Source organism: Dipodomys spectabilis, unplaced genomic scaffold (assembly GCF_019054845.1).
Source record: "Dipodomys spectabilis isolate Male_0828 unplaced genomic scaffold, ASM1905484v1 ptg000002l, whole genome shotgun sequence".
Classification (NCBI taxonomy): domain Eukaryota; kingdom Metazoa; phylum Chordata; class Mammalia; order Rodentia; family Heteromyidae; genus Dipodomys; species Dipodomys spectabilis.
This window is the reverse complement of record NW_024870679.1, coordinates 12,881,401-12,900,756: the sequence shown is the minus strand read 5'-3', so window position 1 is coordinate 12,900,756 and position 19,356 is coordinate 12,881,401. Positions and strand designations below refer to the sequence as shown.

General features: G+C 36.2%; 1 protein-coding gene across 1 annotated transcript in view; it reads right to left on the bottom strand.

Moving 5' to 3' along the window:
* Dpyd (dihydropyrimidine dehydrogenase) overlaps window positions 1-19,356 on the bottom strand; it is a 715,003-nt gene that overhangs the window by 289,585 nt on the left and 406,062 nt on the right. The window contains exon 14 of the mRNA XM_042677821.1: window positions 12,980-13,144. Within this exon, the coding sequence (XP_042533755.1) occupies window positions 12,980-13,144 (165 nt within the window). The remainder of the gene's footprint in view (window positions 1-12,979; window positions 13,145-19,356) is intronic.

Below are 19,356 nucleotides of genomic sequence, written 5' to 3'. Positions count from 1 at the left end.
GCAAAGATTGCTGAAAGGCAGGGTAGGGAAAGGTTCTGGAGAGAATTACACTGCAGGAAGACCTCTATAGTGATACAAAAAGCAAGAAGTCATGCTAAAGAGTAGGAAGACATACCACTTCATATATATAGTTGTTGGCTGGCCTAATGTTAAAACATACTCTATAATATCTCCAAGAACCTGGATAAGTCAAAGAAAAGAAAACAAACAAAAAATAAGTTAAAACAAAACAAAACAAAAATTACCACAATATTTCCAAGACTTGTGGACCAATAGAAAATCTCTTAATATTCATATATGTAGCTGAATTATAGAAAAAATAGAAAGGGAATGGGGCAAAACTACCAGTTCAAGTCATAGCATCTCCAATGGCTCCCATCATTTTGAAAGCAATTCTCTATCTTTTCTTCTTCTTTCTCCTCCTCCTCCTCCTCCTCCTCTTCCTCCTCCTCCCCCTCCCCCTCCCCCCTCCTCCCCCTCCCCCCTCCCCCCTCCTCTCCCCTCCCCCTCCCCCCCCTCCTCCTCCCCCCTATTATTATTTTATGTCTGATCCTGAGGCTTGAACTCAGGGCCTGGGCAGTGTTCCTGAACCTCTTTCTGCAGGCTAGCACTCTATCACTTGAGCCACAGCACCACTTCTGGCTTTTTCTGAGTAGTTTTTGGAAGATAAGAGTCTGAGGGACTTTTCTGCCTGGGCTGGCTTTAGACTACAAATTTTTCAGATCTCAGTTTCCTGAGTAGCTAGAATTACAGGTATGAGCCACTGGTGTACAACTACTATCTTAAATTTTAATCACTCTCAGTGACATTGCTAAGTGTTAGTGGTCTCCATAGAATTCATTTACTATATATTTTTCCAGTTTATATTTTATTCTAACAATATTTACTGAAGATATTCTATGTGTCAATCACTAACAATATTGATACAGTCACTTATCACAAAATGCATTTTTCTCTAGAGTGTAACTTTTTTATCTTTATCTTTTTTCTTTCTATCCTTCTTCCCTCCCTCCCTCCCTCCCTCTCTCTTTTCTTTCCTTTCCCCTCCCTCCCCACCTCTCCCCACCCCTCCCTCTCTTCTTCTTCCCTTCTTTTTTTGTGCCAGTACTGGGCTTCGAACTCAAGGCCTCATGCCCTCACTTGACACCCTGTCACTCCAGACTTTGTGTTGATTAATTACAGATAAGAATCTCACACACTTTTCTGTCCAAACTGGTTTTGAACTTCAACCTTTATTTTTCTATTCAATTTATGTTTAAAATTATTTTTAAATTGCTGTACAAAGGGATTTCAAGTCATATGTCAACACATGAATATGATGACTCTTGATGAGTATCATTCCTTCCATCCTCTCCATCCCCCCCAAGCCCAAAGTTTAAAAATTATATGAGTCAATCTGGGAATTAAAGCTATAGGCTTAAATTAAACCTAAATGGAATGAATCATTATACATAAGTGGGAGTTAAAAGGAAGTTATTAAAATGCAATATATAGGCCTTTAAATCAGTAATGTGGTAAGAATTTATTTAAAATGAATATAACCAAAAGGATGCAAAGAACACATGCAAATAAATGCTTTTCAAGAAATAATGGGGGAAATGTGAATTGACTTTTTTTCCGACAAGTATTTTATATTTTTTCTTGAGTAAAATACTAGTAGAAAAAAATTGGAAGGGAGAGGAAGGTTGTTGTAAATCAGAAGCAAATATAAATAAATAGAAAGTAAAATGAGATAGATAAGTAATCTGTGAAGTTAATGGAACACACACAATTCTAAGATCTTACATTAAGTAACAACCTTTAGCTTGCCTGCTAAATTTCAACTTCTCCTAAAATAAAGGAGTTTTTTTTTATATATATATATTTTTTTTAATTTAATTTAATTTTATTTGTGAACATACTGTACAGAGGAGTTACAGTTACATGGGCAGGATAATGTGTACATTTCTTACCAAGCATTGCAGCCTCCTCCTTTGTTTACCCTTCACATCCCTTCCCAGCCTCCCCCCTCCCCCCCAATCCCAATCCTTCTCCTTCCTCCCCCCCCCCCAGCCCCCCCCCCCACCAACGTTGTAAAGTTCGTTTTGGACATGACAACTTGTACTTCTCATTGTTGCAACAGGTCCACCTGTATCCTTAAATAACTGGTTTTTCCCCATCTCCTCCACAAGTTATACTGACATCAAATATAGTGAAAGCAAGGGTTATACTGTGGGGGAGGGACATAAAAGCAACAAAGAGATAATCTTATAAATGTGTTAGAAACACATGCATGAAAGAAAAAAACATTAAAATACACATCTAAGGGTTCATTTTCCTGACATCACATTATCTGACCTTTTCCGCTTGACTCATACATATACTAGATATTACAAATAAGGGAAACCATGGGACCTACGTTTCTTTGGGCCTGGCTTACTTCACTTAATATAATTTTTTCCAAGTTTTTCCATTTCCTAACAAATGGGGCAATGTCATTCTTTCTGATGGAGGCATAGAATTCCATTGTGTATATATACCACATTTTCTTGATCCATTCATCTACTGAGGGGCATCTGGGTTGGTTCCATATCTTAGCTATGGTAAATAATGCTGCAATAAACATAGTTGTGCTGGTAGCTTTAGTGTGGTCTTGTTTGTAAACATTAGGGTAAATGCCCAAAAGTGGGATTGCTGGGTCATAGGGGAGCTCTATGTGGAGTCTTTTGAGGAACCTCCATACTGCTTTCCAAAGTGGTTGAACAAGTTTACATTCCCACCAACAATGAAGTAAGGTTCCTTTCTGTCCACATCCCCTCCAGCATCTGTTGTTGTTAGAGTTCTTGATTTTTGCCGTTCTAACTGGAGTGAGGTGATATCTCAATGTTGTTTTGATTTGCATTTCTTTTATGGCTAGGGATGTTGAACATTTCTTCATGTGTCTATTGGCCATCCTTCTTTCTTCTTCAGAGAAGTTTCTCTTTAAGTCTTTTGCCCACTTATTTATTGGGCAGTTGTTTCTTTGAGGATTTGTTGTTGGGGGGTTTAATTTTTTGAGTTCCAAGTATATTTTAGATATGAGACCCTTGTCCGTTGTATGGCTAGTAAAGATCTTCTCCCAATCCGTGGGCTTTCTATTGATCTTGCTAGCTATGTCATTTGCCCTGCAGAAGCTCTGCAACTTTATGCAATCCCATTTGTCCAACCTTTCTTTGATTTGTTGTGTTTCCGGGTCTCTATTCAGAAAATTTCGGCCTGAGCCAAGGAGACCCAGGGTTTCTCCTATTCCATCCTGTAATGTTTTCAGAGTGTCTGCTTTGAGTTCAAGGTCTTTGATCCATTTGGAGTTGATTCTGGTGCAGGGTGATATATAAGGATCTAGCTTAAGTTTTCTACATGTAGTTAACCAATTTTGCCAGCACCATTTACTGAAGAGGTTGTCTTTCTTCCATTCTATTGTTTTAGCTCCCTTATCAAAGATTAGATGGCTATAGGTCTGTGGGTTCATTTCTGGGTTTTCAATTCTATTCCATTGGTCCTGAGGTCTGTTCTTATGCCAATACCAAGCTGTTTTGATTACTATGGCTTTATAGTAGAGTTTGAAGTTTGGTATTGATATTCCTCCAGCAGTGTTCTTTCCATTCAGGAGCGTTTTTGCTATTCGGGGTCTTTTATTGTTCCATATGAATTTTTGGATTGCCTCTTCTATTTCCTTGAAGAATGAGGGTGGAATTTTGATAGGTATTGCGTTGAATTTGTAGATAGCCTTGGGAAGTATTGCCATTTTCACAATGTTAATCTTTCCAATCCAGGAGCATGGGAGGTTTTGCCATTTTTCAAGTTCTGTGTTGATTTCCTTTTTCAAGATTTTAAAGTTTTCATCATAGAGGTCCTTCACTTCAATAAAGGAGTTTTTTTGTAAGATTTTTTTAAAATTTTATTTTATGGTAAAGATGCTGTACTGAGAGGTTATAATTACATGAGTAAGGTAATGAGTATATTTCTTGTCCAACATTGTTTTAAAAATTAATAGTTTAAGTGGTTCCTTAGATATTTGAGGGGGGAAAGGGTACATTTTAGCAGTTCACAAAGGGAAATAGGAGGGAGGTCATTTTTAGCAGTTTTACTTCATCCTGTTTTCTTCCTATCATCCCCAACTTTTGAAGAGAAGAAAGATTTACAGTTCAAATACCATAAAATAGCACATTGCTTGAATAAAAAGTTACCAAATTAATATTAAGTGAGCCTACTGAACAGATTGCCCAAGTTTTTGAATACAGAAATTTTTTAAAAGGTTTTAAAATGGTTTGGGTATCCATTTTATAAATTATTTCCATCCTTTGTTAATTGTTTTTTTTTTCTTTGTCTTTCTTTCTGTGTGTGTGTGGGGGGGGGGGGGGCGGGGGGTGTTGAACTCGGGGCCTTGGTGCTGTCCCTGACCTTCTTTGGCTCAAGGCTAGTGATCTGCCACTTGAGCCACAGCACCACTCTGGCCTTTTCTGAATAGTTTATTGACTATAAGAGCCTCAGGGACTTTCATGCCTATGCTGGCTTTGAACTGTGATTCTCAGACCTCAACCTCCTGAGTAGCTAGAATTATAGGGGTGGGCCACCAAACTAAAAAAACAAACAAACAAATAAAACAAACAAAACAACAACAAAAACTAGTTCTATCTAAGAAGAATCTGAATTCAATGCAACTTCACCAACCCTAGCATCTCTTTCACAAAGCTCTTTGTGTCTAATACCATACCTCCAAATCAGAGATTCTAGTCTTAGCCAATAGACAGCATGATTCTAGAATGAAAGGGAATCTGAGAAAGAGTGTATTGTAACCAGCTACTGACTCTTTTAAAAAAATCTGATGAATTTTCCAAAGATCTTTCTTTTACTGAATGACAAAAACCAACATTTCAATCTCCCCATAAAGTGAAAGCTTAAGAAATCTAACCAATATTTCCTTTATTTCCTAATACTATCTAAGATAATCCTTAACTGCATGTTAATTCCTTTGACTGAAAAGAAGGTGATTAAGGCACTGGAGTATTTCATGAAGAACAACGATTAATAGAATGAGGCTCAGCAGATGCTCCAGGCTGACCCTTGAGCCGCAATCTTATTTCTACCTGCCAGATAGCTAGAATTAAAGGTATGTACCACCACACAGGATCCTCTTTGTTTGGTCACAAGGATTTTCTTTTATATTTTATTTAAGCAGCGTCACAGCAGTTTTCTTCATTTTAAATTAATTTTATATTACAGCATGTAAGTCAAGAATTCCTTTTTTTTCTTTTTCATTGTGGTGGATAGGAATATCCATTTTAATCAACATTATTTGTTAAGGAAATTAAATTCTCCGCACACTGAACTGCTTTTACCTTTTAAAAGTCAGTTGTTTATACTCTGATGAACACTGTTTGTTTGTTTTTCCTGGACTCTGTAATTTGCTTCACTGATTTATTTGTTTCTCTATGCTAATAGGCACTATGTTGGTTATAGTAACTCAAAATCAGAAAGTTTTCGATGCCCACCCTTGTTTGTTGTTTAGGATTTGTTTATTTAGTCTTTTGCATTTCCCTGTGATTTTTGTTTTGTTTTTGTGCCAGTACTGACTCTTGAACTCAAAGCCTCTATGTTTGCTTAGGTTTTTTGTTGTTGTTTTATTTTTGTTTTTGCTGGAAGCTGCTATTCTACCACTTCATCCATACCTCTGTTTCTGGATTTTGGCTACTTTCGGAGACAAAAATCTTGCAGATATTTTGTCTTTGCAGGTTGTCTTTGAACCACAATCTACAGATCTCAGCCTCCTCTTATGCAGGCATCAGATCGCAATTTACTTCATGTAAAAACTTTGATGTAGAAATTCAATTTCTTTCTGGAGTAAACTTTGACCAGGTATCTCTGTTAGAAATTTGTTCAGGTCACTCAAAGTGATAAATTCATTTACATAGGTCGCTGTGCTTTTTCCCTTATAAAATCAGCAGAATCTTCAGCTGTGGTGCCTTCCCTAATCTCTAACTTATTTGTTCATTTATTTCTCAGTCCTTACAGAAGTTTGGAGCTCACTGGTTGATTTCTGTCTTCTCAAGGAGCCAGGTTTAGGCTCAATGTTTACCCCTAGTAGTTCTCTGCTTTCTATTTCACTGATTCCCTCCATTTTAGTTTATTATATATTTTATTTACTTGGGCTTAAGTTGATCTTCCTATTGTACCTTTAAAGGTAAGTGATGAAGTCATTGATTTGGAACTTTCTCTCATGTCTGAGAACATATTTGGTAGTATAAATTTGCCCATGAGAAAAATTTATGCCCTATCCTCTTTTAGGTACCGCCTAGTAATTTTCCTGTCATTTAAAGTTTTCTATATAATTTCTTTGAAACAAGGGTATCTTAGAAATATTTATTTTAAAAATATTTTATGTTTTTCCAAAATATATTTCAGTTGTTGATTACTAACAATTCTACTGTGATAAGAATTCTTTTAATGAAGAGAGTTATTTTTAAGTTGTTGAGACTCAAAGCCCGGCATATGAGCTACCTTGCTAAATCTTCTGAACATATTTGAAAAGACTGAATGTCATATTGCCTTTGAGGGGCATACTCTATAAATGTTAGTTAGGTAAGCTGATAGTGTTGTTCAAATCTGTGGTAGCTTCATATCAATAATATTTAACAAGCCAGGCGTGGTGACTCATGACTGTAATCCTAGGTACTCAGGAGGCTGAGATCTGAGGATCACAGTTCAAAGCCAGCCCAGGCAGGAAAGGCTGTGAGATTCTGATTTCCAATAAACCACTCAGAAAACTGGAAGTGGCGGTGTGGCTCAAGTGGTAGAGCCCTAGCCTTGAACTGAAGAGCTGAGGACAGCAGCCAGGCCCAGAGTTCAAGGCTATGACCAACAATAAATAAATAAATACTTTTTAACAGCAAGGCATAAAAACATGAAGGCATTTTTTTTTGGGGGGGGGGTCAGGTCGTGGGGCCTGAGCACTATTCCTCAGCTCTTCAGCTCAAGGCTAGCACTCTACCACTTGAGCCACAGAGCCACTTCCGGTTTTTTTCTTTTTGCTTATGTGGTGCTGAGGAATCGAACCCAGGGCCTCAGGCATGCAAGGCAAGCACTCTACCACTGAGCCAACTTCCCAGTCTGACATGTAGGCATTTTCATTGTCCCTTCTAGTTCTCTCAACTTTTGGTTCTTGTATCTTGAAGCTCAGTTATTAAGTGCATAAACATTTAGGTCTGTTCTCATCTCTGGTTGAATTGACTATCATTACAAAATGGTCCTTTTGTCCCCATTTAATAGTCTTGATTTGGTTATCTAATTTGCCCGCTTTTAATAAAGTGACATTTTACTTTCTTAGACTTAGCATAGAGTATTTTTTAATAGCTTAATTTTCTTCTATTAGCCTCCTTATATTTTACTAATTTCTTGTAGACAGCAGGCCTTTGAGCCTCCCTCTTTAAAGTACTGCATGAAAAACTTTGCCTTTATTTCGGTTTTTTTATACAATGTTTTAAAGGAGATCATCAGATGCTTAGCTTTGATTGGATCAACTTCCTATTGACTTGCTGGTTGTCTCATTGCTTCTTGATGGTTTTAATCTTTTGGACTAAGAATACACACCACACACCACATACAACACACACACACACACACACACACACACACACACACACCACATACAACACACACACACACACACACACACACACCACATACAACACACACACACACACACATACCACACACACACACACCACACACACACACACACACCACATACAACACACACACACACACACACACCACACACACACACACACACCACATACAACATACACACACACACACACCACACACACACACACACAACACACACACACACACACACCACACACCACATACAACACACACACACACACACCACACACACACACACACACACACACACACACCACATACACACACCACATACAACACACACACACCACACACCACATACAACACACACACACACACACACATACACACACACACACACACCACACACCACATACAACACACACACACCACACACCACATACAACACACACACACACACACACACCACACACCACATACAACACACACACACACACACACACACACACACACACACACACACACACTAAATTTTCTCTTCAAAAGGTAAAGGAACCTTTATGCCTCCTTTTAGAAAGATTCAAGTTTTTGAATTAAGCAATGAGCCTTCAATATTTACCTTTGTAAAAATGTCATGAAATTCAAATCTTAAAATGATTATTTTGTAGGATCCCATTTTATAACTGTTTTATATCTGTTTATATCTTTTTTAGCTGTAAGTCCTGGTTGTATTGTTTTAAGGGTTGAGTTAGGAGTTTACAGTATCTTTAAAATACTCTTTATGATACTCTGAGGACTTTTTTATTCAGTCTAAGTAATATAAAACTTCATATAAGGTACTAGAAACTTATGTACTTTCATTCCTTCCCTAGAACTTTCACACTGTTGTTATCATACATTTTATCTTTACATATGTTATAACCCCACACCATATAATTGTTCTACTTAAATTAAGAATTCTCTCCTAAAGGGGCTGGGAAGGTGGCTCAGTGGTAGAGCACTTGCCTTGCATGCATGAGGCCCTGGGTTCGATTCCTTAGCACCACATAAAAAGAAAAAAAGCCAGAAGTGGCGCTGTGGCTCCAGTGGTAGAGTGCTAGCCATGAGCTGAAGAGCTGAGGGACAGCACCCAGACCCAGAGTTCAGGCCCCACAACTGGACCCTCCCCCAAAAGAAGGAATTCTCTCCTAAAGTGAATTAAAGAATAAAATCAAAAATCAAATTCTTACCCACTTAGTTATAAAGTCTTGTTCTCTTCAGTGATCATTTTCCTTCTGCCTTTAAACACTTCTTAAACCATTTTTGTACAGAACACTTTCTATTATACTTGAAACATTATTCAAGACATCCATATTTTTGAAAGATTTATTGCTTGATTTTGAAGTCTAGATTAACTGCTTTCTTTATCTTTTCCCCTCCCAACACTTTATAGATGTTATTCCAATTCCATGATGCTCAGACTTGTATTGTTTCCCATACCTAGCTGCTTTACAGATTTTGTTACTGCTTTGATTAATTTGATACAGCTTTTTGCATGATAATCATGCTTGGAATTTGTTAAGTATCTTGTATTTTGTTACTGTGTTTTTCTGGAAATGATGGAGGAATGGTTGTAATTATAAGCAAAACTGGAAAATTAAAGCTATTAGTTATTCACTTTTCTGGTCTGTAGCTCTTAATCTGCTTGAGCAAACCTGAGTTATTACTAGTTTTCTTTCAGTTGTCCTCAAAGAAGGTACTCTACCACTAGAACCATGCCATCCATCCCTTTTTTTATTTCAGAAAGTTTCATTGTAGGACCTATAGGTTTATTAATAATTTTTTTTGCAGGTCTTAGTATTCTGCCCTTAATGACAATATATATTTTCATTTAATTCATTGTGGTTTTTAAAGTATTAGATTTAGATCTTTTCTGTATTTTCCATTTCTTAGCTTTTTGAATTGAAATATAATAACAGAATTAATGCAACTAGCTAGATGCCAGTGGCTCACATTTATAACCTTAGCTACTTGAGAGGCAGAGATCTGAGGATCTCATGTAATTTTATAATTTATGATGCATGTTAAGCAGCATAAGTAATGAGAATTGTATGCAGCAGAATCAATTAGTGAGCTTTGTAACAATACATGCATACATATAGTGATATAAATATACACACATATTTTCACACTCATGCACACATACACAGATGAACATTCACTCTACTGCCAACATTTTAAAAATGATTGCACTAAGAGAAACTACCCAGACTCTTCGTAAGGTTCCTAGAAGAGTGTGATGTACAAATAGAACTGATGTTTTAAGCTTCATCTTTTGGAACATAGGTGAAAGGAAAAAGTTAGACTTTTATTTTGTAGTTACATTGTATCAAATTCGTACTCCTTAATCACAAATGCAACAAACCGTAGAAACATGATAGATAAGCTGCAATGGCACAGGCAGAAATCAGAGACTCAGTACAGTTGCTGTGGATACCTCAAATGATTATGTGAAAGACCATACCAAAATTTCAGTACTTAGTAGACCCTGGAATGTGATATGCCATTCTTATGAAAGAGTAATGTCTATTATTATATTCTCTATATTACAAAAGTATAAGAACAATTTTACTTTTGTGTAATAGGAATCTTTCACAATCGAGGACATTTTGTTTTGTGCTTTCTAAACCAGTATTTGGAAAAGGAGAGGCTGTTACACTTTCTCAGTATACCCAAAGAGTCTAGAAATAAGGTTGAGATTTCTGAATTTAGATGCCCTTGGGTCAGTAAACTACCTTTGGGAATGCTTGTAGAGACTAGCCATTTTATTTTGTTTCATAACTTAATTTTTAATTCAATTAATTATTTGCATGTGTGTAAATGTGTGTAAGGATTTTCTTTTAGTAATTAACTGAGAAAGGCTTTAGGCAGCAATCAGCTGACATATAATAAAATATGGCTGCATATCATTAATTCTTTCACTCTTAATTTCTCTAATAAAGCCATCATTAGTAGGTCTACCCTCAGTCACTGATTCACTTGGAATTTTGGCCTTTTGCCTAACACTATTGCTGCTACCAATGGCCACAAATATCTATCTTTGTTCACTAATTCAGTGGCTTCAAATCAGGTGGAGCATGTTTCTTGATTAAAAAGAATTTTCTCTGGCCTAAAATGTAAAACTCAGAAGGTTTTTGCAGTGCAACTGATAAGAATTCACTTACATTTGATTCCTGCAAGCCCTAATTGTGCAGTATACTTCATCATAAGCTTTGTAAAAAAAAGAAAATTCTCAGCTTAGGAACAAAACACTTTGTTAGTAATAGATTGTCACCACAATGATCAGTTTGCCAAATGTAATTCACAGATAAAGAAAAGGGAACCTCAAAAGCTAAGAAAGTGTAGGCATGGTTATTACTGATTAGTTAAAAAAAATAAAAGCAAACTCTTGCTTTTTACATTTGAGCAGGTCTTTGTTGATTTTATATTCAAGATGGCCTTTTTGTCTTCTCTGTGTCATGATCAATTGGTATCTACTGTGTCTGGTATTTGCTGGCCAACTTGCCCTGGTACGATTTCTTTTTCAAAAATACAGTATTGGCTTAGAAGCTGCCACATTGGGTTGAATTATCCCGTCCCTGTCATTAAAGGTGGCAGCCAAGCACTTGAGAATGAAGTGGGAAAACTCTGGTGAGAGTGATAATTAAACTTGGAAAATGAAGGATCACCTCTTTTCGTTCAGCTCATTGGGTTTGGCATCAGAATAATTCCAAAGCTGTGGGGGGTGTCCGCCTCTGAGCAGGGTGATATCTAGGTGTGCACAGATGATTTCCACGGGTTCAAATGGGAATGCCATTTTAATTGTATTTAAAATGTTACCTTCGATATGGGGAAAAGACATGCTAGAAACCAGTTCTAAGAATACAGAAAATGACTCATGAGTATAATCTAAGTGAGGAACGAATTAGAGACAAGAAAAGCATGCATTGTTTTCACACAAGAAAAAGCATTACAAGAGAAGAAAGTTGCTGCCAGCGAAACTGAACATTGAAATGTGTCTTTTCTTTCTCCTCAACTATGGAATTGTTAAAGAAGGAGTTTTGTTTCAGCTTTCTTGTCCACTTCATTTCTTGGTGAACATTATTATTACAACGTCTTACTCCCACCTAAAAGACCACAGAAAGTACTATGTGAGGTAAAGACAAGCCAGGGAAAGCAGTTATTTTCAAGGAAAATATATTTATTTTTCCCCAACTCAGTGGCTATTGAAGCTATACCATTTTTCCACTGCAAATAAAAAATACAGACTTTTATAAAAGCAACCTAAGTAGGTACAAAGGGATAAAAATCTACAATAAGTTCAAATTCTATCATATAGAAATGCAACTTGGCAACAGAAGGCTGAACTTCTGTGAACTTCAGCTTTCCCACTGATGTCTATCTTAAAAAGTTGTTGGAAAAACAATTGGGTTTAAACCATATATAAAAGTTTTACAACATCACGTATCATACCAGAAGTACTTTGTATGTGCTCAAACATTATTATTAAGCTCATCATCCAGTACACAATACTGCATAATAAGCTGTGTGATTCAAGTGGTAGAATACTGGCCTTGAGCAAAATAGCTCAGAGAGTGCCTAGGCCCTAAGTTAAAGCCTCAGGATGGGCACAAAAAAAGAAGAAACAGAGAAGGGGGGTGAAATGAGGGAGAAGAAGAGGGCGAGACAGAGAGGGAGGGAGGAAGGGAGAGAGGTAAGGAGAAAGAAAGACAGAGTGGGAGAGAGAGGCAGGGATAAAATAACCAGGAAGAGAAATACTCCATATTGCATTTAAACCTATTTTTACTGAAATATTTATGTAGGGTTCTTAAAAAAGAAAACAACTGCTTAAGGATAGTGGACTTATTTTGTATAGGATGTTAGAAAAACTTGGTAAAGCATATCTCATTGAAAAGCTATAAATAAATTCCATAAGATATTCTGCCACTGCCTTAGGTTTATTTAAAATGATTTATAGCCTGCAATTTCTTCCTGAGGTCATCACCTTCCAGAACATCTGCCACATACAATCAAAACCAACTCAATAAAATGAGTATTTCATTCCTCCTCCCTCTGCCTATGTAGAACCTTCTGATGTCTTCATGGTGCCCCATTCATAACAGAGGCTCAGTGTTTGGATTTTTTTTAATGAGTTCTTGAGCTTTCTTTCTTTCTTTCTTTCTTTTAATTTTTTATCTTTCTAGGCATCAGTAAAGCAACCAGCAGATTCTTTCATAAAATATACACATTAATATTTATAAGCCTATGAATTGGATGTTTAAATAAACATTCACCAACTTATGCCAGGTCTCTTGTTTAGATGTTAAATCACACTTACCTTGTCTGGAAAGTCAGCCTTTAGTTCTCTGACACTTTGACACCAATAGGCAGCTGTCTTCTCGCTGATGAGCTCAATGTTCAGGAAGGAGCTTTGTCCCGGGCCATACAAGGGACCAGAAGTGATACCCCGGATGATCCTCGGTGAAACATTTGTCACGATGTCCTGTTGAAAGAGTAAAGATATTGGCTTGCCTTTTCACCAAAACAAAACAAAACAAATACCCATCATCTTCATGATCATAATCTGAATTACCAAATGGAATTTCTCACAATTTTGACACAAGGCTGGGTGGAATTCTTCCACTTGGGTCACACCCCTGCTTTCAGTTAATTGGAATTAGGAGTTTCACAGACTTTCCTTCCCAGGCTGGCTTTGAACATGGATCCTCAGATATCAGTCTCCCAGAGATTACAGGCATGAGCTATGCATGCCTGGCTACAGATGAGTTGGGTTTTTTTTTTTTTTAACACATTTTAAAATAAAGTGGAATATAGACTACTTCCAAATGAAAAGATAATTTTTTTCTGCAATTCTAGGGTTTACATAGAAAAAATTAAATAAAAGTATTAAATTTCTTCACACTGGTTGTGAGCATTCACAGCATAACTGGTGTGCAACTAAAAAATAAAAAACATATTAGGGAATATGTAAAAGTATCACTTCAACCTATTTAATCTAAGTATCTATTTAATCTAAGTAGCTAAATTCCAGTAAGACTTAATGTTTATAAAGAAAAAAACATGCATAATTTTCCTAGAAATGAATTCAAATGTCAATCCAGGAAGGAAAACATGTATTACTGGCTCTTCAAACCTTAACACACATTGTTGCAAATTGACTAGGTCATATTATATATAGGACTATAAAGTAGAGAATCATATTCAGTGAGGAGAAAGCCACTTTTCTTATGATGGAAATCAGGATATCAATAACTTACTGATAAATACAAACAGTAAACAGTGAAATTAACTTGCTTGTTAAGTGTAATTAACAACCCACAACTGCTTCTAAAGCTGTATTAACAATGAAGAGTAACATTCTTCCCTTACCTAAGACTAAAAAGAAACAAAGACAGAAAAAAATGTTTCTTTTGCCAACTTCCAATTAAAATTAATTTTGAATAAAGGTCATTTAGTTAAGGATTTATCAGAATTAGTCTTTTAAGTACCCCTCCTCACCATCTTGTCATTTTTACTGAGATAACATGAACCCCCATTAGTATATAGCAATTAAGGTCAATTTACATATTTTAATTAAGAACCACCCCATATAAAACAATTAGTGTAATAGGCATACTAACTGGATTTCATAACATTTGGACGTTTTTCCAACTAGATAGACAGGAAACCTTAATTAGCATTAATTAGTGCTGATCTGCATATGTTTGATAAGGCATACCCTTGCCACAAAAGATTATTTATTCCTGAATCTGCCAAATGCTACAGTGGCGGAGGATAGAAAGATTTTGCTTCACATTGAATGTTAATTTCCGTTAATTTACATTCACTTTTACATTTGAATTAGTGTATTATAAAATACATGGTATAAATGTTACAATGAGCCTTCTCAAATATGTACATTTTAACTTATAGGAATCATGCCAGTTAATGTTTTGCTAATTAAGTCTTTCAGTTTCTATTGTATTTGTGTGCATCTTCACCAGCCTGACTTTGATTTGCTATTGAGAAGCCTTGTTACACAATCTTAATAGCAAAGTGACAAACAGAATCTCATTGGGGGGCTCCAGACTCCTGGGTCAAGTTCCCATCCTGATAAAATTGTTTTCCGTCTTCCCCAAGGTGGCCCAACACAGCCTACCAGGCTGGTTCTCATGGAACGAGGCTGTCTAAGAAGACTTGATGGAAATGTTTCTTTTGAACAAGCCTGTTTTATTTTCTCTATTCCAATCTTCAGAGCTACATTTTTAAAGCCTTTATGTCCTTCTTTCCTCTTCGTTCACTTCAACAAATCCAACCCAAGTCACAAACAGTACTTGGCCCAAGAAGTGATTTCAGATCTTGTTCTGTTTGTCAAGTCATGTGCAGGGCATTGAGTATTTCTACAAAGGATGAATTACTTGGTTTAAATGAGTGCATTGCAATTCATTGGTCTGGGAGTGCATCTTGCCATACATTTATGAAGGTAGGATTTTGTGTTTGTAGCATCCTTATTCCTGACCATTCTTCAGATTTGATTTCAGTCCCTTTGAGAATTCTCTCCAATCTTAACCAAAAATCTTAACAGGACATTCTGATGCATAGCACCATTACATTCTATACCTTCCTAATGATGAGAGTTGCCACTCACATCACCCTTTTCCCAAGCTGGTCATGGACTGCCATCCTCCTTCTTCACCTTCTCATATAGTTAGAATTATTAGTATGTACCACCATGCCTGGTCTGTGATTATCTACGTTCTTGACTATATATTCCATAGAGGGTCCTATTTGTAAGCAAGCAAGTATATCGTTTTTGTATTTTATGTCCCGTGGCTAGTCTGACATATTTCATGAAGGAGCCTGAAATAAACCGTATGCACTACAGGAGATCTTACCTAGAGACATGGGAACAAAAAGTATTCATTGTGGCTTGACTCCATTATGCTACTGAACAGACAAGTAGCTTAGGGTTACATTCAAATTTTAATCACAGGGACTGCCTTTTTCCACTAGCCTATTCTCCTAGAGCTGAAGTCCAGTCCTTCAATGACCCCTTCTTCTGCACCTCAACATGGTTCCAACCTCCAAGATCCTGTAGCAAAGTGTTGGATTACACATGCCCACTGTTGCACTCTCCTTTGCCCGATCTCATTCTGAGCCTAAGTTACAGGAACCATGCCCTAACAACACTAGAGCCTCAAAGCCCTTCCTGAGGGTTGGCTCCAAGCTGCTGAGTGTGGATGAGCTCTAGGATCTAAACACACGGGCCTCCTTCAGATGCAATCAGGTTACCTTGGGTGTGAAGTCCTAACCTGATTCCCAGCCACCTGGCTCACATATTTCTTGGCTAATGAGCCTATCAGAACCATCACCACTTGCTCCTTGTGTGAACCAGGATAAGATCTGATTTTCACAAGATATGAAGGTACTTTTCAGTATCATAAAACAAGACACAGAATGAGATTTGCTACCCGCTGGGGAGGGGGAACCCATAGTCAGTCTAGTATTCCTAAACCATAATCTAGCCTGAGTACAGCTTCAGATAGCAATTTGGTGAGCAAATGATCAGTAGCCAAAAAGGCCCATAACTTGATGATATTTAACTAAAGGATAGCCAAGAAAATGGCTTCTTAAAATGGTACTCCTCTATGACATTCCGAACTTAAGATTTTGTCACTATAGATATTTTTTTGTGGGTGTATTATTACGAGTTGAATTTAATGTTAATTGGGAGTTGTTTTATTTTTCTTTTCTATAATCGTATGCTAAAGAAAATTTGCATAGGATGATTATCTTATATGATACTTTTAACTGAGATAAAAAACAAGAAGCCCAACAAAAGTCAAAGGGAATTTTTTTTCTACTTGAAAGCAGAGAATGTTCACTCCTTCCTATTGATTTTCTACATGTTTTTTTCTTTCCTTTTTAAAATTGGAACAGAGATAAAAGATGCTGTACAGCTACACAAATTATAAATACCTACAATGTTAAATTGTGAGCTATCACTGAGTCAATTATTAACTTTCTAAAAATTACAAAAGTCAATATTCCAATAAAATCAACAAAAGTAGCAATAGTTCAATACAATTGGTTTATAATAAATCAGTCATTGAAATTTTAATTTACTTATCTACTCACTTCTGTTTTCATGGTTTAAGTCATCTTTGGTACTGTTTTGCCCAAAATTTCCTTTACTGACTTGAGACTTACAGAATATTTTTTAATTCAGTAAAAGATGAATGAAAATGGACTACAGCCAATTATCTTTGGTTATATGATTAGAGCTAGAGTTTCAATAATTGGACAATAACTTACTTACACTTTTGACCTGGGAATTCTAGAATTTGAGTATGACTTCATAACAGACTATTTTTGCTTTAATATTTAATAGCTAAGGCATATTAGTATTGCTTAAGGGAGCTAAGACAACAAAATAAACATATTCAGAAATAGCTAAGCTAGATAAGAGTTCATTCTCTGTAATCAAGAAGATGAATCTCTGTAGCCTTGATCTTCAGTGCACCAACCATTTTCAGATTTTTAAAAATAGCTGCTTATGAAAAAGAAAATGTGAGATGGTCTCTCTCCTTTGTGTGTCAGCAAAACTACCATTATCAAACTAAGTGTTAGTAACCTCTTAACATTTGAAGTAATGATAGTGATTTTTCAGCATTAGTAACAAGATTTAAATAGTAATAAACTAATCATATTTGTTTGTTTAACTTCATTTACTTGACCTCTCTTGTCCTAAAAAAAAAAGAAAAAAGCCCCAAATGTTTCCATGGTTACTACTGAATTAAGACAATCATGATGGCCATAGTGGATAGAAAAGAAACTGTAGAAATGTGTTGGAAAGAGACTGGAAAGAGGATGGGGGTCCAACAAATCTGAATGAAAATAAAATTTAAATAGAGTATCTCTCTCTCTCTCTCTCTCTCTCTCTCTCTCTCTCACACACACACACACACACACACACACACACACACACACACACCACAATATATAACAATGGTAGAAATGATACTTTTTTGTAGAAAAATAAACATGATACCTAAAGCAAAACAAAAGAACATAATGTTCAGTGATACATACTAATAGGATAGAACCTATAAACCTAAGCCTGGAAGTTAACTAATTCAGGACTGAGGTTTCCTCTTGGAGTAGGCAAATATATGAGGAAGAAATTGGGATGGGGGAATGAGGGAAGCTTTATAAAAGCATTATTGACATATAGTTCCCCAAAAAGCTTTACTTTTGACGGTAGAAGTGTCAGAATGAGAACTCTTGTTCCATGAGCAATACAGTGGTATATTGTATGAGAAATCGACAGAAGAGGTTATATAAATTTACCTGAAGATTTGTAAGTTAAGTCTATGGTATATTTCTTTTTTTTGGGGGGGGGCGTCCGGTCGTGGGGCCTGAACTCTGGGCCTGGGCGCTGTCCCTCAGCTCTTCAGCTCAAGGCTAGTACTCTACCACTTGAGCTACAGCGCCACTTCTGGTTTTTTTTTTCTTTTTGCTTATGTGGTGCTGAGGAATCTAACCCAGGGCCTCATGCATGTAAGGCAAGTGCTCTACCACTGATCCACCTTCCCAGCCCCTGGTATATTTCTTTTTAAATTTCTAAATTTATGCCGTGAATTATTTTTGTCAAAAGAAAATGTTCATTTTTATAAATCAAGATTTCAAAAATTAAAAGCAAAGGAAAAATCTTCATGTATGTATCTAAATCTCTCTATATAGTCTAAATATATAAATATCATCTAAAATTCTATCTATATTGGATCTAATATGACATTATTCCATAAAAGAGGAGGATTACTTTGTACATAAGTCAGAAAACAGGCATGTTACATAACATGATACTATTCTTATGTAACTGCCATTTACTACCCTGGGAATAGCAAAAATAAATTCTACCCTGGCCTACATTCAGTGCACTTCTATTTCTATGAACACATTTAGCATTTTCTTTACTTTGTGAACTAACTATATTAACATTTGATCACTCCAAATTAATGATCAGAACAATCTATACTTGACTTTTTCACTGATGAGCAAAATGAATAAGGTGAGTATTCTGTTTTCAATAAATCGCCTTTTTCATTCCAGGGTCTATATTATAACAAAAGCAATCAAAATCTGAATTTACTGACAAAACATATGTAAATATGTCAGGAACATTTAACTACAAGGAAAATTCCATAATCAAGAACACTGGTATTTGAGTCACTCACATAACTGTAATCCTAGCTATTAAGGAAGCTGGAGATTTGAGAATCATAACTGAAAACTAGCCTAGGCACATATATCCAAGAGACTGATGTCCAATTAACCAGCAAAAAGCAGGAAGTAGAGGTGTGGCTCAAGTAATAGTATGCCATTTCAAAGCTGGCATACCATCACTTGAAAAAGCCAAATGACAACCTGAGGCTTAAAGTTCAAGCATGATTACAAGCAACCCCCCTACAAAAAATAGTAACAATATTATCCAAGAGATATAACTAATTATCAAATATATAGAGAGAAATATAAATAAATATTAAAGATGATATACAGTAAAAACTATGGAAATAATTTGAATGGTTTTGGCATAAAGCTTTCACATGAATCCTCTTTCACTATCTCAACCCCTTCATGCTACTGATGAAAAACAGGGGCTTAGAAAAATTACAAATGACCTATCCATAATTGTATAGCTACTAAATACTAAAG